Source organism: Helianthus annuus, chromosome 14, assembly GCF_002127325.2.
Source record: "Helianthus annuus cultivar XRQ/B chromosome 14, HanXRQr2.0-SUNRISE, whole genome shotgun sequence".
Taxonomy (NCBI): domain Eukaryota; kingdom Viridiplantae; phylum Streptophyta; class Magnoliopsida; order Asterales; family Asteraceae; genus Helianthus; species Helianthus annuus.
In genome coordinates this window covers 137,687,312-137,707,418 of record NC_035446.2, presented here as the reverse complement: position 1 = coordinate 137,707,418, position 20,107 = coordinate 137,687,312, and the positions used below count along the sequence as shown (strand labels likewise).

Sequence of the window (20,107 nt, the reverse complement as noted above, 5' to 3'; positions counted from 1 at the left end):
TAAGTCAACATACAAATTCAAACATCAACTTATTTGGTAATTTGACTGTTATGTTTTATCGTGTGTAAGATATATATTCAATTGTTGTATTTTTTAATAAAAATATATAAAACTAACATTCGTATTAAAAAAATACATAAGTAACTATAATAATTCGAACAAAATATCAAATCAGAAATACTCACATCAGAAATACTCACATCAGAAAAAACTATGGAGGACAGACTCGGTACAGAAATAAATATCTATAACTGCAAAGGAAGTAAGCAATTTTTTTAAAAAAATATAACCGTAACATATTTATAGAAACAATGTCTAATTAAAGAAACAGGCTTATAATTCAAATTTCAAAAATTAACCTTAAAAAACAGTGGTCTATTTATAGGAAAAAAATAAATTTTAAAAAGAAATTAAATGTTTCTTTAAAGCTAAATTGAACAAATGATAACTGAAAAATCAAAGAATATGAACTTCAAAACATTGATAATTTAATAAGAATAAAACACACTATATATATAAAAAAAATATGATAAACTAACCTCTGTTGCTTGACGAATGGTGGTATTCAGATTGTTATAATGGATGTAAGGATCACATGAAAAAATACAACATCCAAAATCATTAATTGCGATAAATGTGGAATAGACGATTAAGAAAAACCCGAAAACTTGATTTTATACATAACAAAAATCAACAAAAAACATCTGATGTAGATTTTGGTTTAAGAAAAAAATAAACATGTTCAATCTCTTAGATTAAAGATGTATACTACATAAACAACCGAGTAAAACAACATACCTTCAAGATTTATGGTCTGATCTACAAAATCAGAAAAAAAAGAGGTTAATATAGTTAAAAAAAATTAAACATGTTCAATCGCTTAGATTAAAGATGAATACTACATAAACAACAGAGTAAAACAACATACCTTCAAGATATATAGGCGGATCTACAAAAAATCAGGAAAAAAAAGGTTAATAGAAGTAGAAAGAACAAAGATTGAACATACCTTTAAATACAAAGGAATAACATAAATTCAACATCAGATCTTCATTCGGAACATATAATAACGAAGATTTAAGTTCGATTTGGTGTACGGAGTAACATAAAATCAACATCCGATCTTCATTCAGAACATATAATAACAAAGATTTAACTTCGATTTGGTGTATTTACCTTTGATCTTGATTTAATGTTGAAAATCCGGTGAGAAGATGACGATTCTAGAAGAAAGAGAAGAGAGAAAAGAGTAAAGTTGTGGTAGGTATGTATGATTGTTATGACAATTCACATAGGTTTTATATGATCCGAATATATTCCGGAAAAAAAAACCCGACCCAATACATAAAACGGACCCCGCCTCTTTTCTATAGAAATTGTGAATGTAGAAAGCAAAATGGGATTTCCCTCCCAAACCAAATTGCCACATCAGCTTACATGGCCAAAGACAAATGCCACATAGCCCAAATCCATCTCATTTATATATATATATAGATATAGATTATCGAAATATCTTTTGTAATACCTACTCTCTTTTGATTTATGATAAAGAAGTATTTTAGTTTGGTTATTATATGTGTATTTTTTTTGCTAGGTTTGCTTGTATCATGGAGAATATGCCATTCGATTTGGTGCTCATGGAAATTTTTTTTAGGCTCCCTCTCAAATCAGTTGTTCGGTTCAGAACTGTATGTAAAGATTGGCATGAAGCACTAAGAAGTTTTGAATTTCTGACGAAGCATTGCACCCGCGTTAATAATAGATTGGTAATATATTTTTTTCATATAATAAATCGAATGAATTTAAATTCATATTTATATTTAACACTGCTTATAGTAATTGTCACACTATTTTCGATATTTGTAACAGGAAGAACTTCTTGAACAAGGCATCCATCCTGATCCGTATCTCATCTGATAATATGAGGGGGCCGTATTTTGTATGGAATTGTGTTCTGGGTTTTTGAATAAATATCTGTTTTTTATATTTATGGATAATATCGTATTGGATTTCTTTCGTTTAGGTTTGCACAATGTTCGGTGTTTTATGTTTTCATTATCTTAATTCAATGTGATGAATTTCTTATATCGGATTTATATTTCAGATATGTTCTAATTTTTTTATCGGAAAGTAACAAATAATGCATACAAGAATGGTGTAGTTCAAAAGGAAGTTGGGCCATTATGAAAACACTATTTTTGCCTATATAACATTTATAAATAATCAACCATAGCCCAACTTATGTAAATAGACCCATTTGTTCCATTAGAAAAAAAAATAAACAAACTCACCAACCAAATTAATTTACAGATTATGTGAACTTAATTTTGTAAACTTGATGAACTATAAATTTTACATAATTTTTTGCATTATTTTATTAATATTAAAAATATATAAAATCACTTTATAAATGGATTTGCAATCGACTTTTATGTTTCTAAAATATTTAGTCAACCTACCCTATGAGTTATATATAGATAATGGCACATTGTATGGAAAGAATGGAAAACCTTATTTAATTTAAAAATTGACATCTATTATTTTATACTAATTGTAAATACAAGTATTTAATACTTTATGTACAATAAATCATTTTAATCAATCATCACCTATATTTAATAACGTAACTTATATGATTCTTAATTCTTTTAATTTACTTCCTTATATACTATTGTATTTTAATTATTAGTTATCCTACATACTTTCTATAAATAAATTCATATTTATAATAAACGTAATAATCATTTATTATATTCACTAATAGTTGTTACTAGAATTCCTTGTCAAAGCTTCAAACACTATCTTTCTTACGTGTTTAGCTATCCTTTCTCTTTTATTCGTTGTCATACCAAAGATTCTACATAACCTCATTTCTCAGGTATCTGCAAAACTCTTATTATGTTATATGTTCATGTTTTAAACAATGTTAAATTATGATATCCGATGCGCGTAATATTGTTCTTTTAAGTTGAATGCAATACAGATTCCTGATCATCACCTTACATCATCCAATCATTCCATATTAGCAAAACACACACTTACGTAAGTATTACTAACATGTTCATACGGAAATTTATGCATATCACAGATTAACCATAACCTTACTGCATGACACTAAACCAATTGACTCACCTATTACCTTCTTCTTCTCAATTTTATTAGGTTCGATCCACATTTCTTAACTCAGCAACTGTTTTCAAGTAACAAACGTGAACGGTGATCGTAATCATACTTCAGACGATTTGGTTATGCATCATTTTAGGCCTTTTAACAATTGCGTAACCGACCTATTTAACATTTTTTTATATTTTGATTTTGTTAACCATCATTTTCCCATCCTAATTTTTTAACTTCAATGAATGAAGCTTTTTTGCGTAACAAATAGAAAACGTACCACCTGCATTAACATCATTATAGACATTATGTATATACTAATTACTTTCAATAAACAGATAGTAATGATTATTGATATTGTGTTAGGTGAACATATTGTGATGATTCTTAAACAACGACTACATTATCGTTACCATATGTTTAATAGTATTATACTGTAAAAGGCGGTGCTTGTATTTCATAATGCTTAACATACGCTATTTCTTTATATCTTTTTATTATGAATTTAACATATTGTGTCTATTTTGACTTAACAATACAGCAAATGGCAAGTAAGAGAAGATTTAAAAATACACCGTTGATTGATAATACTTTAGTTGGGGAATCATCTAACAGTAAGTTATTTTAATACAATTGATTTTGTTAACAATTACAATTACATGTATTCCATTTGATATTAATATCTATATATACTCACACGTTACAAAGTATTTGTGTAGGTACGCTTCCAAGAACACCGTTGTCCAATATTTCCAATGGTAAATTTGACATATTACAAGTATTTATTTATTATTGGATCAATTTATATTTTTTTATTGTACAATATAAATATATTTCTAATTTGTTTATTTTTTTGAACCACTAATCTAGGTATATCATTCGCTCATACACCTCAAACAGTTATTGGTATCTTATATATTTCATTATTTTGAGTTATTTAACGATTGCATATCGTATGTTGTGCTTATAGATTTTTTATATACATAATTTCTTAGGTACAAATGATACAGTTTCATTAACTTACAACTCAAATGGTATGTCCTATCTTAATGTAGCTAAATATGTGTTATCTCATTGAATACACTTCTTACGTGGTTATATTAGTTTGTTACACGAATAGTGTCTAATATATATAATATTATCAAATTGCATATTTCAGGATTACTTGCTAAAGAAAGAAGAAAAATGCGCAAGCTTTATCTTGATAGCAAACGATCGAATTCAAAGAAACAAAGTACTGGTCCATTTAGTAGAGGATGCTCAAAAGTCGTTAATCGATCTCAGGTCATTGACAAAGAGAATTATAATCCAAATATTCCTTCATCATCTAATAATTTTCACACAGTGCGGAACTTGAAATATATAACCACAACAGCATCATCAAGTACCATCATGACCGGTATGTTATCTCATCAATTTTTATTTCTCATTATAGTCTATAAATTTTTATAGTCAATGTAATGTTAAATATATCTCACTAGCTATAATTTTTTTATTCAATAGGTGGTCTTAATTTCAATAACCAATTTAACCCTTCTACAAGTTCTCGGTTTTCTATTGTTTCAAACATTGTTACACAAAACAGTAACTCCATTGGTCAATCTTCCTCAACGTTAACAAAGCTGAATTCCGGTAAACAAAAGCTTTTACCTAAGAAACGCCGTATTGATCCTATTCCAATGTTAGATCTTACTTCTGATGATGAGAATGTACACTTTGCTCCCATTCAAGACCCTTCTAAGGGTGTCTCGACAGGTTATGATAATTCTGATTATTAGTTCTTTATTTATTAGTTAAATAAACTGTATTCCTTAATTTATTCATTACTGAGTGATCAATTTGTTTTATGTCAGATTATTTGGATCACGGTAATCAAAGCCTTAAATGTGAGATGTGTGATTCATTGTTATGGACTGACGAAGGTGGTAAAGGGAGAATTACATTGGGTAAGTTAACCTATAGCTTATGTTGTGGTTATGGAAAAGTGGAGCTTCCGGATTTGAAAGAGCCTTCTTCAATATACAAGGATCTATTTGCAAATTCTAATGAAAACAGCAAGTATTTTCTAAAGAATATCCGTCGATATAATTCTATGTTCGCATTCACATCCATGGGTGGAAAAGTAGATTCGAGCATCAATAGTGGTAGGGCACCTTATGTATTTCGTATAAGTGGACAAAATTTTCATTCATTAGGTGGTTTGGTACCTGCACCTGGAAAACAGCCAAAGTTCTCCCAGCTTTATATTTATGACACTGAGAATGAAGTTTCAAATCGAAATAAGTTGTTCAGTTATTTCATACCAACTATTATTATTTTTAGTTTTTTTAATTTACCAATACATAGATGTTATGTTATGTGCTATATTTAGTTAACACGTTTTTCTTAATTCACAGTGACTCCACAAATAAGTCCGACTTGCATTTAAAGCAGATAGATCTTCATCTCATAAAGTTTATAAAAGACTTCCTGGATAATAATAATCAGTTGGTTAAAAGTTACAGAATAGCAAGAAACCACTTCAATGATAATCCTAATGAGAACTTCAAACTTCGTATCATTTACAAAAGAGATCTTGATGGTCGTACTTACAACTTGCCTTCATCTTCTGAAGTTGCTGCATTGATTGTTGGTGGTATCCAAGAAATAGTTGACCATCGTGATATTGTTGTTGAGTCTCACACGGAAGGTCTTCAACGAATAAGTGAACTTCATCCATCATATCTTGCACTTCAGTATCCAATTCTTTTTCCCAATGGTGATGAAGGATATAGAATAGACATTCCTCATAGGGATGGTATAAGTACTTTAAAGAAAATTAGTCCCAAGTGTACAATGAGAGAATTCTTTGCTTATAGAATCCAAGATCGTTCAACTTCATTTTCGCTAATATTAAATGCTCGCAGATTGTTCCAGCAATTTTTGGTTGATGCATATACCATGATCGAGAGTGAAAGACTTAAGTATATCCGTTTTCAACAGAAACATCTTAGGTCTGAATCATACACAAATCTTCAGAAATTTAAGAATGAAGGAAAAGAGGATCTATCTAATACTGGGGTACGGTTAGTACTACCATCATCTTTTACTGGTGGTTCTCGGTATATGCAGCAAAATTATCTAGATGTTATGGCTATATGCAAATGGTTTGGATATCCTGATTTTTTCATTACGGTGACATGTAATCCTAAGTGGCCAGAGATTATCCGATACCTTCGAAATACTTCTATTAAGCAAGAGGACAGACCAGATATTATGTGTCGTTTGTTTAAGATGAAACTCGATTCAATTATAAAGGATTTGAAGGACAAGAAAGTGTTTGGAGCACTAAGTGCAGGTATAAATACAATTTAAATATTATTATTATTATTATTATTATTATATTATGACTAATTTTAGTATGAAATTTTTACAGTTACTCTAATATCATTATTTTTTTTGTAGCGGTTTATACTGTTGAATTTCAAAAACGTGGATTGCCACATGCTCACATTTGTATATTTTTGAAACCTGAATCCAAGCTTCTCTCTGTTGATCATGTAGACAAATTCATATCTGCTGAGATACCAGATAAGATTCAAGATCCCGCTCTTTATGCTCTTGTATCCGAATTTATGATGCATGGTCCATGTGGAAATGCAAATCCCAATTGTCCTTGTATGGTTGATAATAGATGTTCAAAAAAATTTCCAAAAAAATTCATTAATGAAACAATTACCGATGCTGAAGGTTTCCCTGTATACAGAAGAAGAGATAATGGAAACACCATTATCAAGTCCAAAGTTCAATTGGACAACAGAAGTGTCGTTCCATATAATCCGCTTCTTTTGAAAAGATACCAAGCTCACATTAATGTAGAATGGTGCAATCAAGCGGGTTCTATCAAATATTTGTTTAAGTACATTAATAAAGGTCCAGACAAAGCATCGCTTGTGGTGTCAAATGGAGACGGTACAGATAACGAACAAACAGCAAAGGATGAGATCAAAGCTTATTATGATTGTAGGTACGTTTCCGCTTGTGAAGCTTCTTGGAGAATATTTGCAAATGAAGTTCACTATAGGTTTCCTCCAGTTATGAGGCTTCCTTTTCATATGGAAGGTCAACAAAATGTTGTGTTTGGTGCCGAAGACGATATTGAAGAAGTGTTGGACAAGCCATCAGTCTCTTCATCCATTTTTTTAAAGTGGATGGAGATGAACAGAAATAATGAAGAAGCACGGAAACTTACGTATGTTGAGTTTCCTACAAAATTCTGTTGGAAACTAAAAGATAGAAATTGGGCAGAACGTAAAAGAAAATTATTACAGATTGGACGCATTCATTCTGTTTCCCCTGCTTTGGGTGAACCATATTTTCTTAGAATTCTTTTAAACAAAGTCAAAGGACCAAGATCCTTTGAAGAAATTAGAACTGTTGATGGCCAGTTGTTTCCAACCTTCAGGGATGCATGTTATGCTATGGGTTTGTTAGACGATGACATGGAATACATTGAAGCTATTAAAGAAGCGAGTTTTACGGGAGATGGTCGTTATATTCGGGCATTGTTTGTTACTTTGCTGTTGTCAAACACGTTATCAAGACCTGAATTTGTTTTCGAACAAACATGGAAATACTTAGCGGATGACATTTTATACAATAGGAGAAAAGAAACAAAGAACAAAGGTTTGCTTTTGATTTATTACGCATAATAGTATTCACATTTAATATTTTTCACATTTTCTAAATGGCTTTACTTTTTGCTGTACAGATCTTGTAATGTCAGATGAGAGATTGAAGAACAAGACATTGGTGGAGACTGAGAAGTACCTCATTCGAAATGGGTCCTCTTTGACACGATGGACAACAATTCCTTATTCTGATTACGATTCGTTTGCTGTTGGAAACAATCGTTTGGTTGACGAAGAACTGTCTTTTAATGTTCCTCAGGTACAGAGCGAGTTAGATAGTCTAAAATCTTCATTGACTGACGAACAACTATATGTTTATAATCAGATAATGACAGCCGTTGAAGGCGACAAAGGAGGTGTATTTTTTGTTTACGGATATGGAGGAACGGGGAAGACGTTTTTGTGGAAGACGTTAGCCTTAACCGTAAGGTCTAGAGAGCAGATTGTTCTAAATGTGGCTTCAAGTGGTATTGCTTCACTTCTAATGTCAAGAGGTAGAACGGCTCATTCTAGATTTCACATCCCCATAAATTTAGATGAGAGTTCTATGTGTCACATAAGGCCCGATGGTGATGTAGCTTATCTTCTTAAACAAACTAGGTTGATTATATGGGACGAAGCACCCATGGTACATAGACATGCGTTTGAAGCTTTAGATAGAACATTAAAAGATATTTTTGTCGATAAAAGCAATCGTCAGTCGGATGTTTTGTTTGGAGGTAAAGTTATCGTGTTTGGTGGTGATTTTAGACAAATTCTTCCTGTTATTCCAAACGGAAGTAGGCAAGAAATTGTTAACGCTTCGTTGAGTTCATCCTATATATGGCCCCATTGCAAGTTACTTACTTTGACCAAAAACATGAGATTGACTGTTGGTGTTTTACCATCTACAGTCGAGGAGACTAACAGATTTGCCGAATGGCTTCTTGATATTGGCGAGGGTAAAGTTGGAGGGGACAATGATGGTGTAGCAACTGTAGAAATACCATCTGATTTGTTAATCACAGATTCTTTGGATCCCATCGAAAGTTTGATTCAATTTGTATATCCATCTGTTCTTGAAAGATATAAGGATCGAGATTATTTTTCTGAAAGGGCGATTCTGACACCAAAAAACGAGGTGGTACATGAAATAAATGATCGACTACTAGAATTGTTTCCTGGTGAACCAACAGAGTACCTGAGTTCTGATAGTATATGTGCGACGGAGAAAGGTATCGATTCATTCCAACAAGAGTTGTATTCACCTGATGTCCTTAATGGTTTAAAGATATCTGGTTTACCTAATCATCGTTTGGTTTTAAAACCTGGAGTTCCAATTATGCTTCTTAGGAACATTGATCAGCAAAATGGTTTGTGTAATGGTACAAGGTTACAGGTTACATTTCTTGGAAAGAGGGTTATAGAAGCTGAAATTATATCAGGTGCTAATGTCGGAACCAGAACATTCATACCAAGAATTAGCATGATTCCCTCCGACAAAAAAATTCCTTTTGCTTTTCAAAGACGACAGTTTCCTGTTGCTGTGTGTTTTGCTATGACGATCAACAAGAGTCAAGGCCAATCTTTATCTAAGGTTGGATTGTTTTTAAAAGAGCCCGTTTTTACACATGGCCAGCTATATGTAGCATTATCAAGAGTTAAATCAAGGGAAGGTGTGAAGATGTTAATTATTGATAAGGATGGCAAACCTACCAATACAACAACTAATGTGGTTTACAAAGAAGTGTTCACACACTTATGATATGTTTCTGAAATGAGTTTTCAGTCTAATAACTGTAATAAAAATTACTTGAATGGTTGATATTACTTGAATGGTTGTTATTATTTGTTTTGTATCATATCACCTTACATATGTTGGTGTTGATTAACAGTAAGTAACCTCCGTGACTTATAACTTTGTTGAATCACTACTCTAAATACCATTTCACATATTCGTAAAAGTATAGTATTTTTTTAAACGATTTCTTAAGGTTTGTATTTCTTGTGTAAAGTTATTTCACTAATACATAACTATCACAAAGTAACATATAATGCATAACATTTTTTGTGTGGGTCAAAGGGAAGTTGGGCCATTATGAAAACACTTTTTTTTGCCTTTAGAACGTTTCAAAATAATCAATTGTACCCCAAGATATGATTGCCCCAATTGATCCAATAGAAACAAAAATAAACACATTCACCAAACAACTTAATTGACCCATTATTTTAACTTATTTTTGTAAAATTCCCGCACTAAAGGCGTTTCAAAGTAATAACAAATCGAACAAACTAGCGGCATTTCGTTGTAAAAAGTTAATAATTCTACGTGAAACCTTTAAACACACATGGACGCCAATTTGGAATATTATTCAAACCGAATAAAAAATATTTGTTAGTAAGGGAAAGAATCCACTAATTAGTTTATAAATATTACTTATGTATTCTTTTTTTAATTCAAATATAAATTTTTCTATCCCGGGATGTTCCCGGGTGATAGCCTAGTACCTGTATATACTAATCGCATTTATGGATCCTCGCAATCATCGGCTAACTCCAAAAAGATGGGAATATTCCATCAACTACAAAATAACAGTGTCTTTATATAAACAATTAAACAAGCAACATAATGACAATATGACATATATCAAGTGTATTGATGAAGTCGGGCAAACCTCTGCCATTTTTTGCAGCATTGTCATGGGCTCACATATGAGTACCGGTAAAGTCACCATTGATGTGATATCAGCTCCCACATACTTCTGCATCGACTTCCAGTGGGAAAACAGAGAGAAAGGTGAGGGGTGGGTGGGGTTGTGATGGGGTTGTTTTGTTTTTATAGAGTGGAGAAGATGAAGGGTAAATTCGTCATTTCACATCCACTTAACGGAGAAAACTAACCGTCATCCACTACAGGGACTATCTGAGTAACAAACTGTCAAACCACAGGGAACACTGTTGTAATTTCCAAAAGTTGAGGACTATATGTGTTATTTTACAAAACCACAGGGACTATCCGTACATTTTACTCATGTTTTTTTCTAGTAAAGATGAGAAATTCAAGCAATCTCTCTACGAAAGTCAATATCTTTCCTCCCCAATCCAATCTGACACAACTCAGCTTCATCTAGTCGGTACGACGTGATCACAACTTGTACTATTTATTTCAACTACGATCGATCACCTTTTGTAACCCTAATTGTCAAACCCCTCACCCCTCCTGTCTTCGTGTGTTTTTGCAACCGAAAAATGACGGTCCCAGTGGTGAAATTCCCACTGTTGTTATGCGTGCGGGTTCTAGGTTTATCTGTTGCTACCTTGGTTCTCATTTGGAATTTTCGCTACCGAGGAGGATTGGCTCTTATTTCAGAAGATAAAAATCTCATCTTCAATGTAATTTTCCTAATCTATTGTTTCCATACAAAACCCTTTTTCATTTTGACTTTATATAGTTGAATGCCATGAATTTAGTTAGTGATCTGGCTCTTGCATTGCGTTTAAGGGCATCATTTAGATTCATGTTTGGTAGATCTCTAATTGATGATGTAGTGTGATTAATTGGCTTGGGGCAAAGGGGTTTATGAGTCTTCTTTGGGTGTTTATTTTGCACAATGTTTCAGAATGTGTCATGATTTTTTAAAATTTATAAGCATTTTTCTTGGTTGTGCTGCAGGTTCATCCTGTTTTGATGGTGCTTGGTCTTGTTCTGCTGAACGGCGAAGGTGACTGGTTCTTAACTGTACCCTTGTCTGTGAAGTTGGTATCTATGTTGTGAATTTACTATTATATATCAGAGTTGTTGGTTTTTATATTGCTCGATGAGTGTCCTTTAAGTTTGTTAAGGTAACGGCAACTGTGTTCCTCTGCTTTGAGGATGATAAGGAAGTCTCCATATATCATAACTGTTTTCAATGGTCCAATGCTGTCACACTTCTATCAAATTAAAAATAAAATCTCTACCATTTAGGCCAGATGTTATGCTACGTGACCGTGAGAGGGGACCCAGCCACGTTGGACTAGCAACTACACAAACACCGTGCCGCACCCAAGAGAGTGGCCATGACTGGGGTGGGCGTGGTTGCCCTGATGCTTGTGAGTGAAGCAATTTGGTGAGTGTGAGAGAGTGTGAATACGAATGCGAGTGAGTGTAATTGTGATTGTGATCAGTTGTGTACCCCAAATTGACACAACCAGAGATAATCATCATCATCATCATACTCAGTAAATTCCACCAATAGCAAAGCTAAGGTAGGGTCTGAGGGGGATAAGATGTAGACAACCTTACCTCTACCCCGTAGGAATAGAGAGGCTGCTTCCAGTGAGACCCCCGGCTCGATATTAGTTTTGCATCAAGCCTTGGACATAAGGCACATAACACTCAACAATTGAGACAACTGCCGATTAGTGCATGTACCCCCTTGTCTTTCGGCTATCAGCGCCATCACATGATGCATGATTAACCATCCCCCTCTTTTAACGTTATTTTCACGAAATTAGTAAAATAACGTTAAAATTTGTGCACTTTCACTTTTGCCCTCAGAGTGCCCACAAATATATACATTATATGTGCATACCGCAAGCGGAGCGTTCTGAGGGGGGTAAGATGTAGACAGCCTTACCTCTACCCCGTAGGAATAGAGAGGCTGCTTCCAGTGAGCCCCCCGGCTCGATAGTAGTTTTGCACAACTAGAGATAAGGAATTAAGTATTTGTTATTCTATTGATTCAGTGGAACAATTAGAATGAAAATCAACAAGTAATATAGAAGAGGATGGGGAATTAGACTAGAATTTGAGGTGGGAAGAAGAACAATCACATTTTCTAAACAATCTTCATAACCTATTCTTTCGGTGCCTTTTGTTTTATATTTTGCGATGATTTCTTCACACTCCAACGGGCCTGCTCTCTTCTTGGGCTCATTGAACGGGTTGTTTGATTGGGCCATGGTGAGCTAAACTGGTGCATAACATCACTATATTACATATGTTAACAAATAGTGAGAGGGGGCACCCCTCCGCCTACGTGGCGTGCCTCTCACCATCTGTCCATTATTACCACTTACCATAACATATTGCCTTATGTAGGATTTGTCTGTTGAGGATCCTACCATTTTTGGAAAATTTATTTTCTAATTCATAGTTCTTGATGGATGCAGCCATGCTGGCGTACAAAACAGTATCAGGAACAAAAAGTTACAAAAAGCTAGTCCATCTTTCGATCCAGTTCCTTGCGTTTTGCTTTGGAACAATCGGTTTATGGGCTGCTTGGAAGTTTCACAACGATAAAGGCATTGACAATTTCTACAGCCTGCACTCATGGTTGGGCTTGGCTTGTTTATGCTTATTCACCATTCAGGTTCTCATTCTTCTCTATTGTTTACATTGGTCAAAGAAAGTCAACTATTGAACCACAAATGTTTCAACTTTTAGTGGGGAGCTGGATTTGCAACGTTCTGGTATCCCGGTGGTTCAAGGACCAGCAGGGCTTCACTGCTGCCATGGCATGTCTTCTTCGGAGTCTACATTTACGTGCTTGCAGTTGCCGCTTGTGCTACTGGCCTTTTAGAAAAAGCTACGTTTCTTCAAACCAACAACATAATATCGCGTTATTCTGCAGAAGCAATGTTAGTGAATATATTGGGTGTCTTGATCATTATCTTGGGCGGGTTTGTTATTCTTGGTGTCATATCACCGCCAAGTGGCAAAGGCGATGTTCTCAGAGGATCAATAGAGTAAACACAAGTCGTATTTATCCAATTTTCAGAGTTGTGACTGAGAGGCAAAGCTAGTGATGTAAAAGTATTGATCCGTTAATAATTATTACAAAATACCAAGTGTTGTTTTGAGTGTGAAAGGAAATCATGTTGTCAATCATCTTTTGGTAGTTTTCTTGCATATTCAGGGCATGTTTGGCTAAGCTTTTTGAAACAACTTATTGACTTATTGGCTTTTTGAAAAGTCATAAGCTCTAAAATGGTGTTTGGCAATAAGGGTGTATGTAAGAGGGAAAAGTGACTTTTCCAAAAAGTCACTCCATACTGACTTTTCAAAAAGCTTAGCCAAACATGCCCTCAGCATGTACTTTTATGGATCAAAATCGTATTATTGATTCTTGTCTGCAGTCAAGGGTCTTGTGTTAGCCAATGGCCAGTTGATAGGTTATTTCTATTTATGCCAAAAAAAAAAAAAAAAAAAAAACGGGTCGGGCCGTCGGGCCAACTTTGCATGAGGATTTTTGCCGCCTGCAAGGCCAGTATCAGCTTGCAATTAGGATCGTATCTTTAACAATAAGACTGTAGAGAGCTAGTTGTAGGTGTGATCATGAGAAGTGGAAGAGTGCAGCAACTTGTCTAGTAGAAATCATCAGCGCATTCCTTTTGTGGCTAGTCAACAGCTAAAGAAGAACACTTACACATGAACGCGTTGGATTTGGGTTATAAAAATGCAAAGTAATAAGAACAAAAGTTCAGGAACAGAGGACGATGTTTTGTCAAATAAATCATTGAAGATATAATGAAAAATGGTGAAGATGCAGTACAATGTATAGTTGGTAAGGATGGAATTGGAAGTAGAATTAGTCGGTTCGAAAACATGTTTAGTAGACTATTAAAGGAATTGGATTTCCCTCATGTATAGGAAAATTAAATTTCTTCCAAACTTGATACAATTTAACATTTCAATGGAATTTTAAACATTACCACAATGCTCTTCCAATATAAAAATAGATTGATCATCGCAGGGTGCACATGTACTATCAATCTGAAACCATCGCACATACCAATCCATCTATCTGAAACCAAACTGACCCGTCGTTGATGTAGTACATGCAACAGATTTGCAAAGCCGTGCCCTTATGTGGAAACAACAATTGCAACCACGCCCTTTGCAAGGCCATTCGATCTTAGAAAAAAAACTTATGCTGTTAATCGAATTCCTGTAGTTCACATGAGCTATGATACAAGAACAAACCATGAACATTTCAACCTAGATGACCTCTTTTAGCAACCCGAATTCTGAACTAAATTTTATATGTTCTTGTGGTCAAAATATAAAAAACTAAAGCTTCAAATGTTGGATAACAAAATTTTATTATCCAAAGCTCAGCTTACAAAAGCAAAAATCAAATAAAAATGTAAACGCCGTTGCCGGGGATCGAACCCGGGTCACCCGCGTGACAGGCGGGAATACTTACCACTATACTACAACGACCGATGATGCTTTGGTAGGTTCAAGCAACTAAACATACTAATAAGTAATTACGTTTCTAAAAATCATAATATTTCACACGAGAGGCACTCCACAAATCATAAAATAAGAAAAGCTAGTTGCTTGAAGCATCTGGTACTTACACCTGTTATATTTTTTGTGTTTTGTTACCGATATACATGCGTGTTAGTTATAAGTCATTCAGACCAAACGCTTCAACAATTCAATCCGTATTGTTAGAAAATTAATATCTTTGTATAAATTTATATAGGCATCTACATGATTTTATTGGGTAACATTGTCACCAATTATTTCATCAAATGCTCACTTTCTTCCATGATCAGTAACTCAAATCGTATTTTGTTTTTCCTTTCAAATCGTCAGAAACTTTGTTTGACTTATTATTGTTATTTAAATATTTCATTTATTTCAATTTTCAACACATGATGGCTTGATATTAAATCAATGTTTGTAATTTGGCATTCATCGCTATTTTCTTTGGCTTATCTATTTTTATTTATTGTTTCACTTAAGTGATGCAAGCATTACAGTGTAGCTGTGTAGGATAAGTTTGTTTACACTGATTTGGGATTGAGTGTGTATAACGTTACATATCACATTGGATGCTAATTCCGTTGCAAATTGTTTACATTTGACCTAGACATTTCTACCTAATAATCTTTGACCCACCCTATTTTGACCCAACCCATTTACAACGTTCATAAGCCTTGACGCTTTTCTGGATGTACATAGTGACCGCCTCAAAATTCTTAATGTTTAAAAGACAGCTTTACAAAATCCTGTCAAAAGTATTAGTGAACTCGCTTAAATTGTGATGAGGGAGATTATGGGGGTTCGACATCCATTATATGTTCAAAAAGGGTAACCAAAAATTGGATTGTGTGTGAGAATCTCTTAGGTGCTGTTTGTTTTTTCAGATGTAAAATGTCTGTAGTCTGCGAACCACATCTGCAGGCATCTGCAAGAGAAGATGTGGCCCAAATGTCTGCAGTCTGCAAGGATAAGGGGGTTTGTTTTTTTTTTTCTTCAAAAACAACTTCAACCACACAAGCTCTCTCTCTGCTCTCTCTCTCTCTCTAGAAACTCTTTCTATCTCAACAACCACCACCACCACCGCACCACCTCTGCCACCACCACCGCACCACCTCCACCATCACACCACCGCCATGAAGCACAAAAGAAGCACAGAGCTTCATCTCTTTGCAAAACCCTATATTCATCTTCAAACTGAAACAAGCCTAATCAGATCTAAAATTGTTTGAAACACATCATAACACAACCGAAACAATCTAAAAATTCACCGAATCAAGTTGAAACTTGATCGGAATCGTTCGCAGACATTGAAACTCCGGCCGGCCAATATACACGGCGGCAGACATTGAAGAGAGAGAGAGAGACGACAGAGGAAGAGAGAGAAACAGAGGACGCTGGAGAAGGTGGAGGAGCTGTGGCGGAGATGGTGGCGGAGATGTGGGAGAAGGTGGAGGAGCTGCGCCGGAGAAGGTGGAGGAGCTGTGATGGCGGAAATTTGGAGGCCGGAGGAGAACGATTGGAGGCCGGAGAAGGTGGAGGAGCTGTGGTGGCGCCGGAGAAGGTGGTGGAGAAGTCTTGGGGAGGTGATATGTTTGAAGATCTGTAGGTCTTGTGAAGATGTTGTACATATGCTTTTTTTTAAGCTAATATAAGCTCTCTTCAGATCTTATTTTTTTTTTAAACAAACAGTCTTCAATGTATTATGTCTGCCCGCCTGCAGACATAAGGTCCTTACAGACCTTTTAAGCAAAAACAAACAGCCCGAAAATAAACGTAATGGTACTCGTTTTACATAGTTAACGTTGTAAAGATCATGGAAAGAACAAATATACAAAAGATGTAGGAAAGCATCATGATGCACATCTGATAAGAAAATTATGTAGGATAAAGGACACAATACGCGTTAATGCAATAATCTTTCTTATACTAATAAGTGTTTTGATGGTTGATACACCTTTTTTTTCTTTTATATATAAATAATAATATTTCCATGATGCATTTATCATAACAAGTGCTACCATCATACCCTTTTTCATATTTTTTTTCAAACATTTTCATGTTAACCAACCCTTAGAGAGGAATAACAAACAACTAAAATCATATTGTAAGGTAGATTACTTTCTTTTAACTGATTGAATTGGTTGAACGAATATAAAAAGTTTCATACAGAACAATATAATTCATACTATTATCGTTTTGGGTTTTTTATGGTTTTCCTATAGATCGAAATACAAAGATTTGGAGTGGAGGGATTGGTTGTCTTTTATAAATATGTAATTGGAGTTGTTCTTTGCCGGCCCGGCTTGGGTCGGTAGTTGTGTTAATGATAGTTACCTTTCAAAAAAAAAATCATTCAAAGAAAGGGCTTTTCTACAAAACCAAAGGCCCAAGAAACAATTTGAAGAACTAGCAGGCCGAAAATCTTAAAAAGTAATCGCCGTTGCCGGGGATCGAACCCGGGTCACCCGCGTGACAGGCGGGAATACTTACCACTATACTACAACGACTGATGTATATTTGTTAAGAACGTATCTATTTGATAATTAGAAATGTCAGTTCTCAAAACCAAGGGGGAGGTGTACATGACCATCCCGTATTTTGAAAACAAACAACATGTGAGATTATGTTGTAATTTGTAAAGCCTCAGGGTGTTTCAAAAATGACCATCGGTCCATGAGGATTTAAATGCCCTGTCCGAGCCGTTAAAATATATGACCCTTAGGTAACTATCTTTTAAAGACATTTATAACCATAAATATAGAAATTAGCAAAATTATAATATTTAATAGGCCTAGTTTAAATTGTTGAGTCTTGAATGGGTTATCTAAGTATTAAGTCTTTTATTTTTTTAAATGGGTCTAGTTTAAATGGGGTTTCTATTAAAAAATGCATATATGATATATACATCGAATTTTTTTTAAAAGAATTATGCCCCCGAAAAAACCGGGCCCTGGCCGGGGGCCCTCCTTGCACACCCTCATCACCGCCCCTGTAGGTTTGGTTTTACCGTCAGATTTTTTCTTTAACTTTCGGCCTGGTTTATTGTTTTAAAAACTTTTAGCTTCGGCTTATATTCAAAACTGTTATTGCTTCCTGTAAATGTTAACCGTTAAAGACCCAATCAAGCTCAAACCTGAAACCAAATCCGAACGAAACTGTTAGTGATGTTTCGGTTTGGTTCAACTTAAAATTTCAATGGTTCAGTTTTGGTTTTCAAAATAAAAAGAAACGTTACTAATAGTTTGGCTTACGTGAAAACCGGACCGTGAATACTGCACAAAATCCTCAAGTGAGAAAAGTCAATAAACTAGTGCCCTTGGATATTTAAAAAATCTTTTTTTTTCTAAATATATATTTTTTATAATTTTTAAACCCAATTATCAGTTTTTACTTTTTACTTCACAATTTTAAAATTTTGTAGTTCCATTAAAACTTGAAACTTGAAAGCAGCCAATGCTGTGATGTTTGACTAAAACACCCTGCTATTTGCTCCCCACTCCACCTCCGACACACTTCACGCGTATCCAATGGGCTGTTTTGTTAGCACAAACTCAACCAACTCTTCTTCAACAATGTCCAACGCAGATCTAACCTCCTCCTACGAAGACGCCTGTCAATCGGATCCGGAGCTCCAGTCCTTCGACTCCACCCTCCAACACCGAACCACCACCCTCATCAACAATCTCGCTGTCGGCCCCGAGCTCCGTTCACTTTCATTTAACTCCCTCCGTCAACTCACCGGAACTTTACTCGACACCAATCAAGAAGTAGTCAAACATATCCTCGAATGCAAACACGACATTTGGCAGAACGACCACTTGTTTAACCTAGTTGAACATTTCTTCGAAATCAGCCTGCAAACCCTAGATTTCTGCACATCGCTTCAGAATTGCTTGAAAAATGCTCGATCTAACTTATCGTTTATTCAAATTAAAATCAACCAATACGATTCTAACACGAATCAGTTACACATCCTTGAGCAGTTCAAAGAATTCAATGGTTTAGAATTAGATAATCCGTTTACAGACGAGTTTTTCCAACTGTTTCAATCTGTTTACGAAAAGCAAATGACAATGTTGAAGAATATACAAAACCAAAAGGGAAAAGTTGATAAGAAGTTGAAGTTAACGAAGACATGGAGGAGATTGAGTAATGTGATATTTGTAACAACTTTTAGTACTGTCTTGATTTGCTCGGTTGTGGCTGCAGCGGTTTCTGCACCGCCGCTGGTAACCGCGCTGGCTGCAGCTGCGGCTGTGCCGTTAGGGTCGATGGGGAAGTGGGTTAGTTCTTTGTGGAAGAAGTATGAGAAGGAGTTTAGAGATCAGAAAGGGGTGATGAGTGCAATGCAGGTTGGTAGTTATATTGTGATAAAAGATTTGGACAATATCAAAGTTTTGGTTGATAAATTGGGGGCTGATATGGAGAGTATGTTGCAGAGTGCTGATTTTGTGATCAAGGAAGAGGATGTTGAAGGGGTGGGGGTGGTAGTGGATGAGATGAAGACGACAGTGAGTATGTTTGCGAAAACGATTGATGATTTGAGTGATCATTCGGACAAGTGTATAAGGGATACAAGGAGGGCAAGGACTATGATTTTGCAGAGGATTATCAAGCATCCTAGTGACTCACTTTAGCTGATTAGTTGTTTACTTGATTGCTTCTTGATGCATATGTAGTTAATTTAGACATGTTTTCAAGTATGGAGGCTGTTCATGAGATTAAAATCTTAATTTAGAGAGTGTGCTTATTACATAATTTTAAATAGAAAACTGCGAGTGTCGCATAACCACTTGTATATAATGCTTTAAACAGAGGTTGTTATGGTTACATAATCGTATTATGTATTGTGGTTAGATCAGTGTGTACAAGTGCTCATACGCTTCTCACAATATCCATAAGGGTGTGGCAAGGCATGTCATGTTCTATGTCACATAATCAATCTGGGTGATATGGCATGTCATGTCATTGTAACAACTATATACAAGTGCTTATACGGTTCATGCATTCATCTATAAGGCCATTCGTAGTCATAACGTCCCTTTGTGGGCGTTATGCGACATGTGGCGCGCCACGTGTGCGGGTG

General features: G+C 34.9%; 3 protein-coding genes and 2 non-coding genes across 5 annotated transcripts; 3 read left to right on the top strand and 2 right to left on the bottom strand.

Moving 5' to 3' along the window:
* The first annotated feature begins 3,658 nt into the window (after window positions 1–3,658).
* LOC110907565 lies at window positions 3,659–9,528 on the top strand. The gene is made up of 7 exons (XM_035983095.1): window positions 3,659–3,728; window positions 4,274–4,513; window positions 4,618–4,869; window positions 4,968–5,397; window positions 5,511–6,451; window positions 6,559–7,779; window positions 7,865–9,528. Exons 1-7 carry the CDS (start codon window positions 3,659–3,661, stop codon window positions 9,526–9,528), a joined length of 4,818 nt encoding a protein of 1,605 aa, XP_035838988.1.
* A 1,301-nt stretch (window positions 9,529–10,829) lies between these two features.
* Window positions 10,830–13,635, top strand: LOC110904249 (probable transmembrane ascorbate ferrireductase 2). Its single transcript, XM_022150083.2, has 4 exons — window positions 10,830–11,156; window positions 11,437–11,485; window positions 12,918–13,117; window positions 13,192–13,635. The coding sequence occupies exons 1-4, from the start codon at window positions 11,013–11,015 to the stop codon at window positions 13,495–13,497; spliced, it is 699 nt and encodes a 232-aa protein (XP_022005775.1). The 5' UTR covers window positions 10,830–11,012; the 3' UTR covers window positions 13,498–13,635.
* A 1,263-nt stretch (window positions 13,636–14,898) lies between these two features.
* On the bottom strand, window positions 14,899–14,970 carry TRNAD-GUC. The gene has a single exon. It is a non-coding gene; the product is annotated as a tRNA-Asp (tRNA).
* Window positions 14,971–17,456: 2,486 nt separating this feature from the next.
* Window positions 17,457–17,528, bottom strand: TRNAD-GUC. The gene has a single exon. It is a non-coding gene; the product is annotated as a tRNA-Asp (tRNA).
* A 1,065-nt stretch (window positions 17,529–18,593) lies between these two features.
* Window positions 18,594–19,658, top strand: LOC110904248 (UPF0496 protein 1). The gene has a single exon (XM_022150082.2). It carries the CDS (start codon window positions 18,594–18,596, stop codon window positions 19,656–19,658), a length of 1,065 nt encoding a protein of 354 aa, XP_022005774.2.
* The last annotated feature ends 449 nt before the right edge of the window (window positions 19,659–20,107 follow it).

Bases quoted from the DNA above. Each gene is read 5' to 3' on its own strand.
- LOC110904248 (XM_022150082.2), top strand. From the start codon at position 18,594: ATGTCCAACGCAGATCTAACCTCCTCCTACGAAGACGCCTGTCAATCG.
- LOC110907565 (XM_035983095.1), top strand. From the start codon at position 3,659: ATGGCAAGTAAGAGAAGATTTAAAAATACACCGTTGATTGATAATACT. The intron at 4,514-4,617 runs GTATGTTATCTC...TTTATTCAATAG, and splicing joins ATCAAGTACCATCATGACCG to GTGGTCTTAATTTCAATAAC. The intron at 6,452-6,558 runs GTATAAATACAA...TTTTTTTTGTAG, and splicing joins GTTTGGAGCACTAAGTGCAG to CGGTTTATACTGTTGAATTT.
- LOC110904249 (XM_022150083.2), top strand. From the start codon at position 11,013: ATGACGGTCCCAGTGGTGAAATTCCCACTGTTGTTATGCGTGCGGGTT. The intron at 11,157-11,436 runs GTAATTTTCCTA...GTTGTGCTGCAG, and splicing joins ATAAAAATCTCATCTTCAAT to GTTCATCCTGTTTTGATGGT. The intron at 13,118-13,191 runs GTTCTCATTCTT...TTCAACTTTTAG, and splicing joins TATGCTTATTCACCATTCAG to TGGGGAGCTGGATTTGCAAC.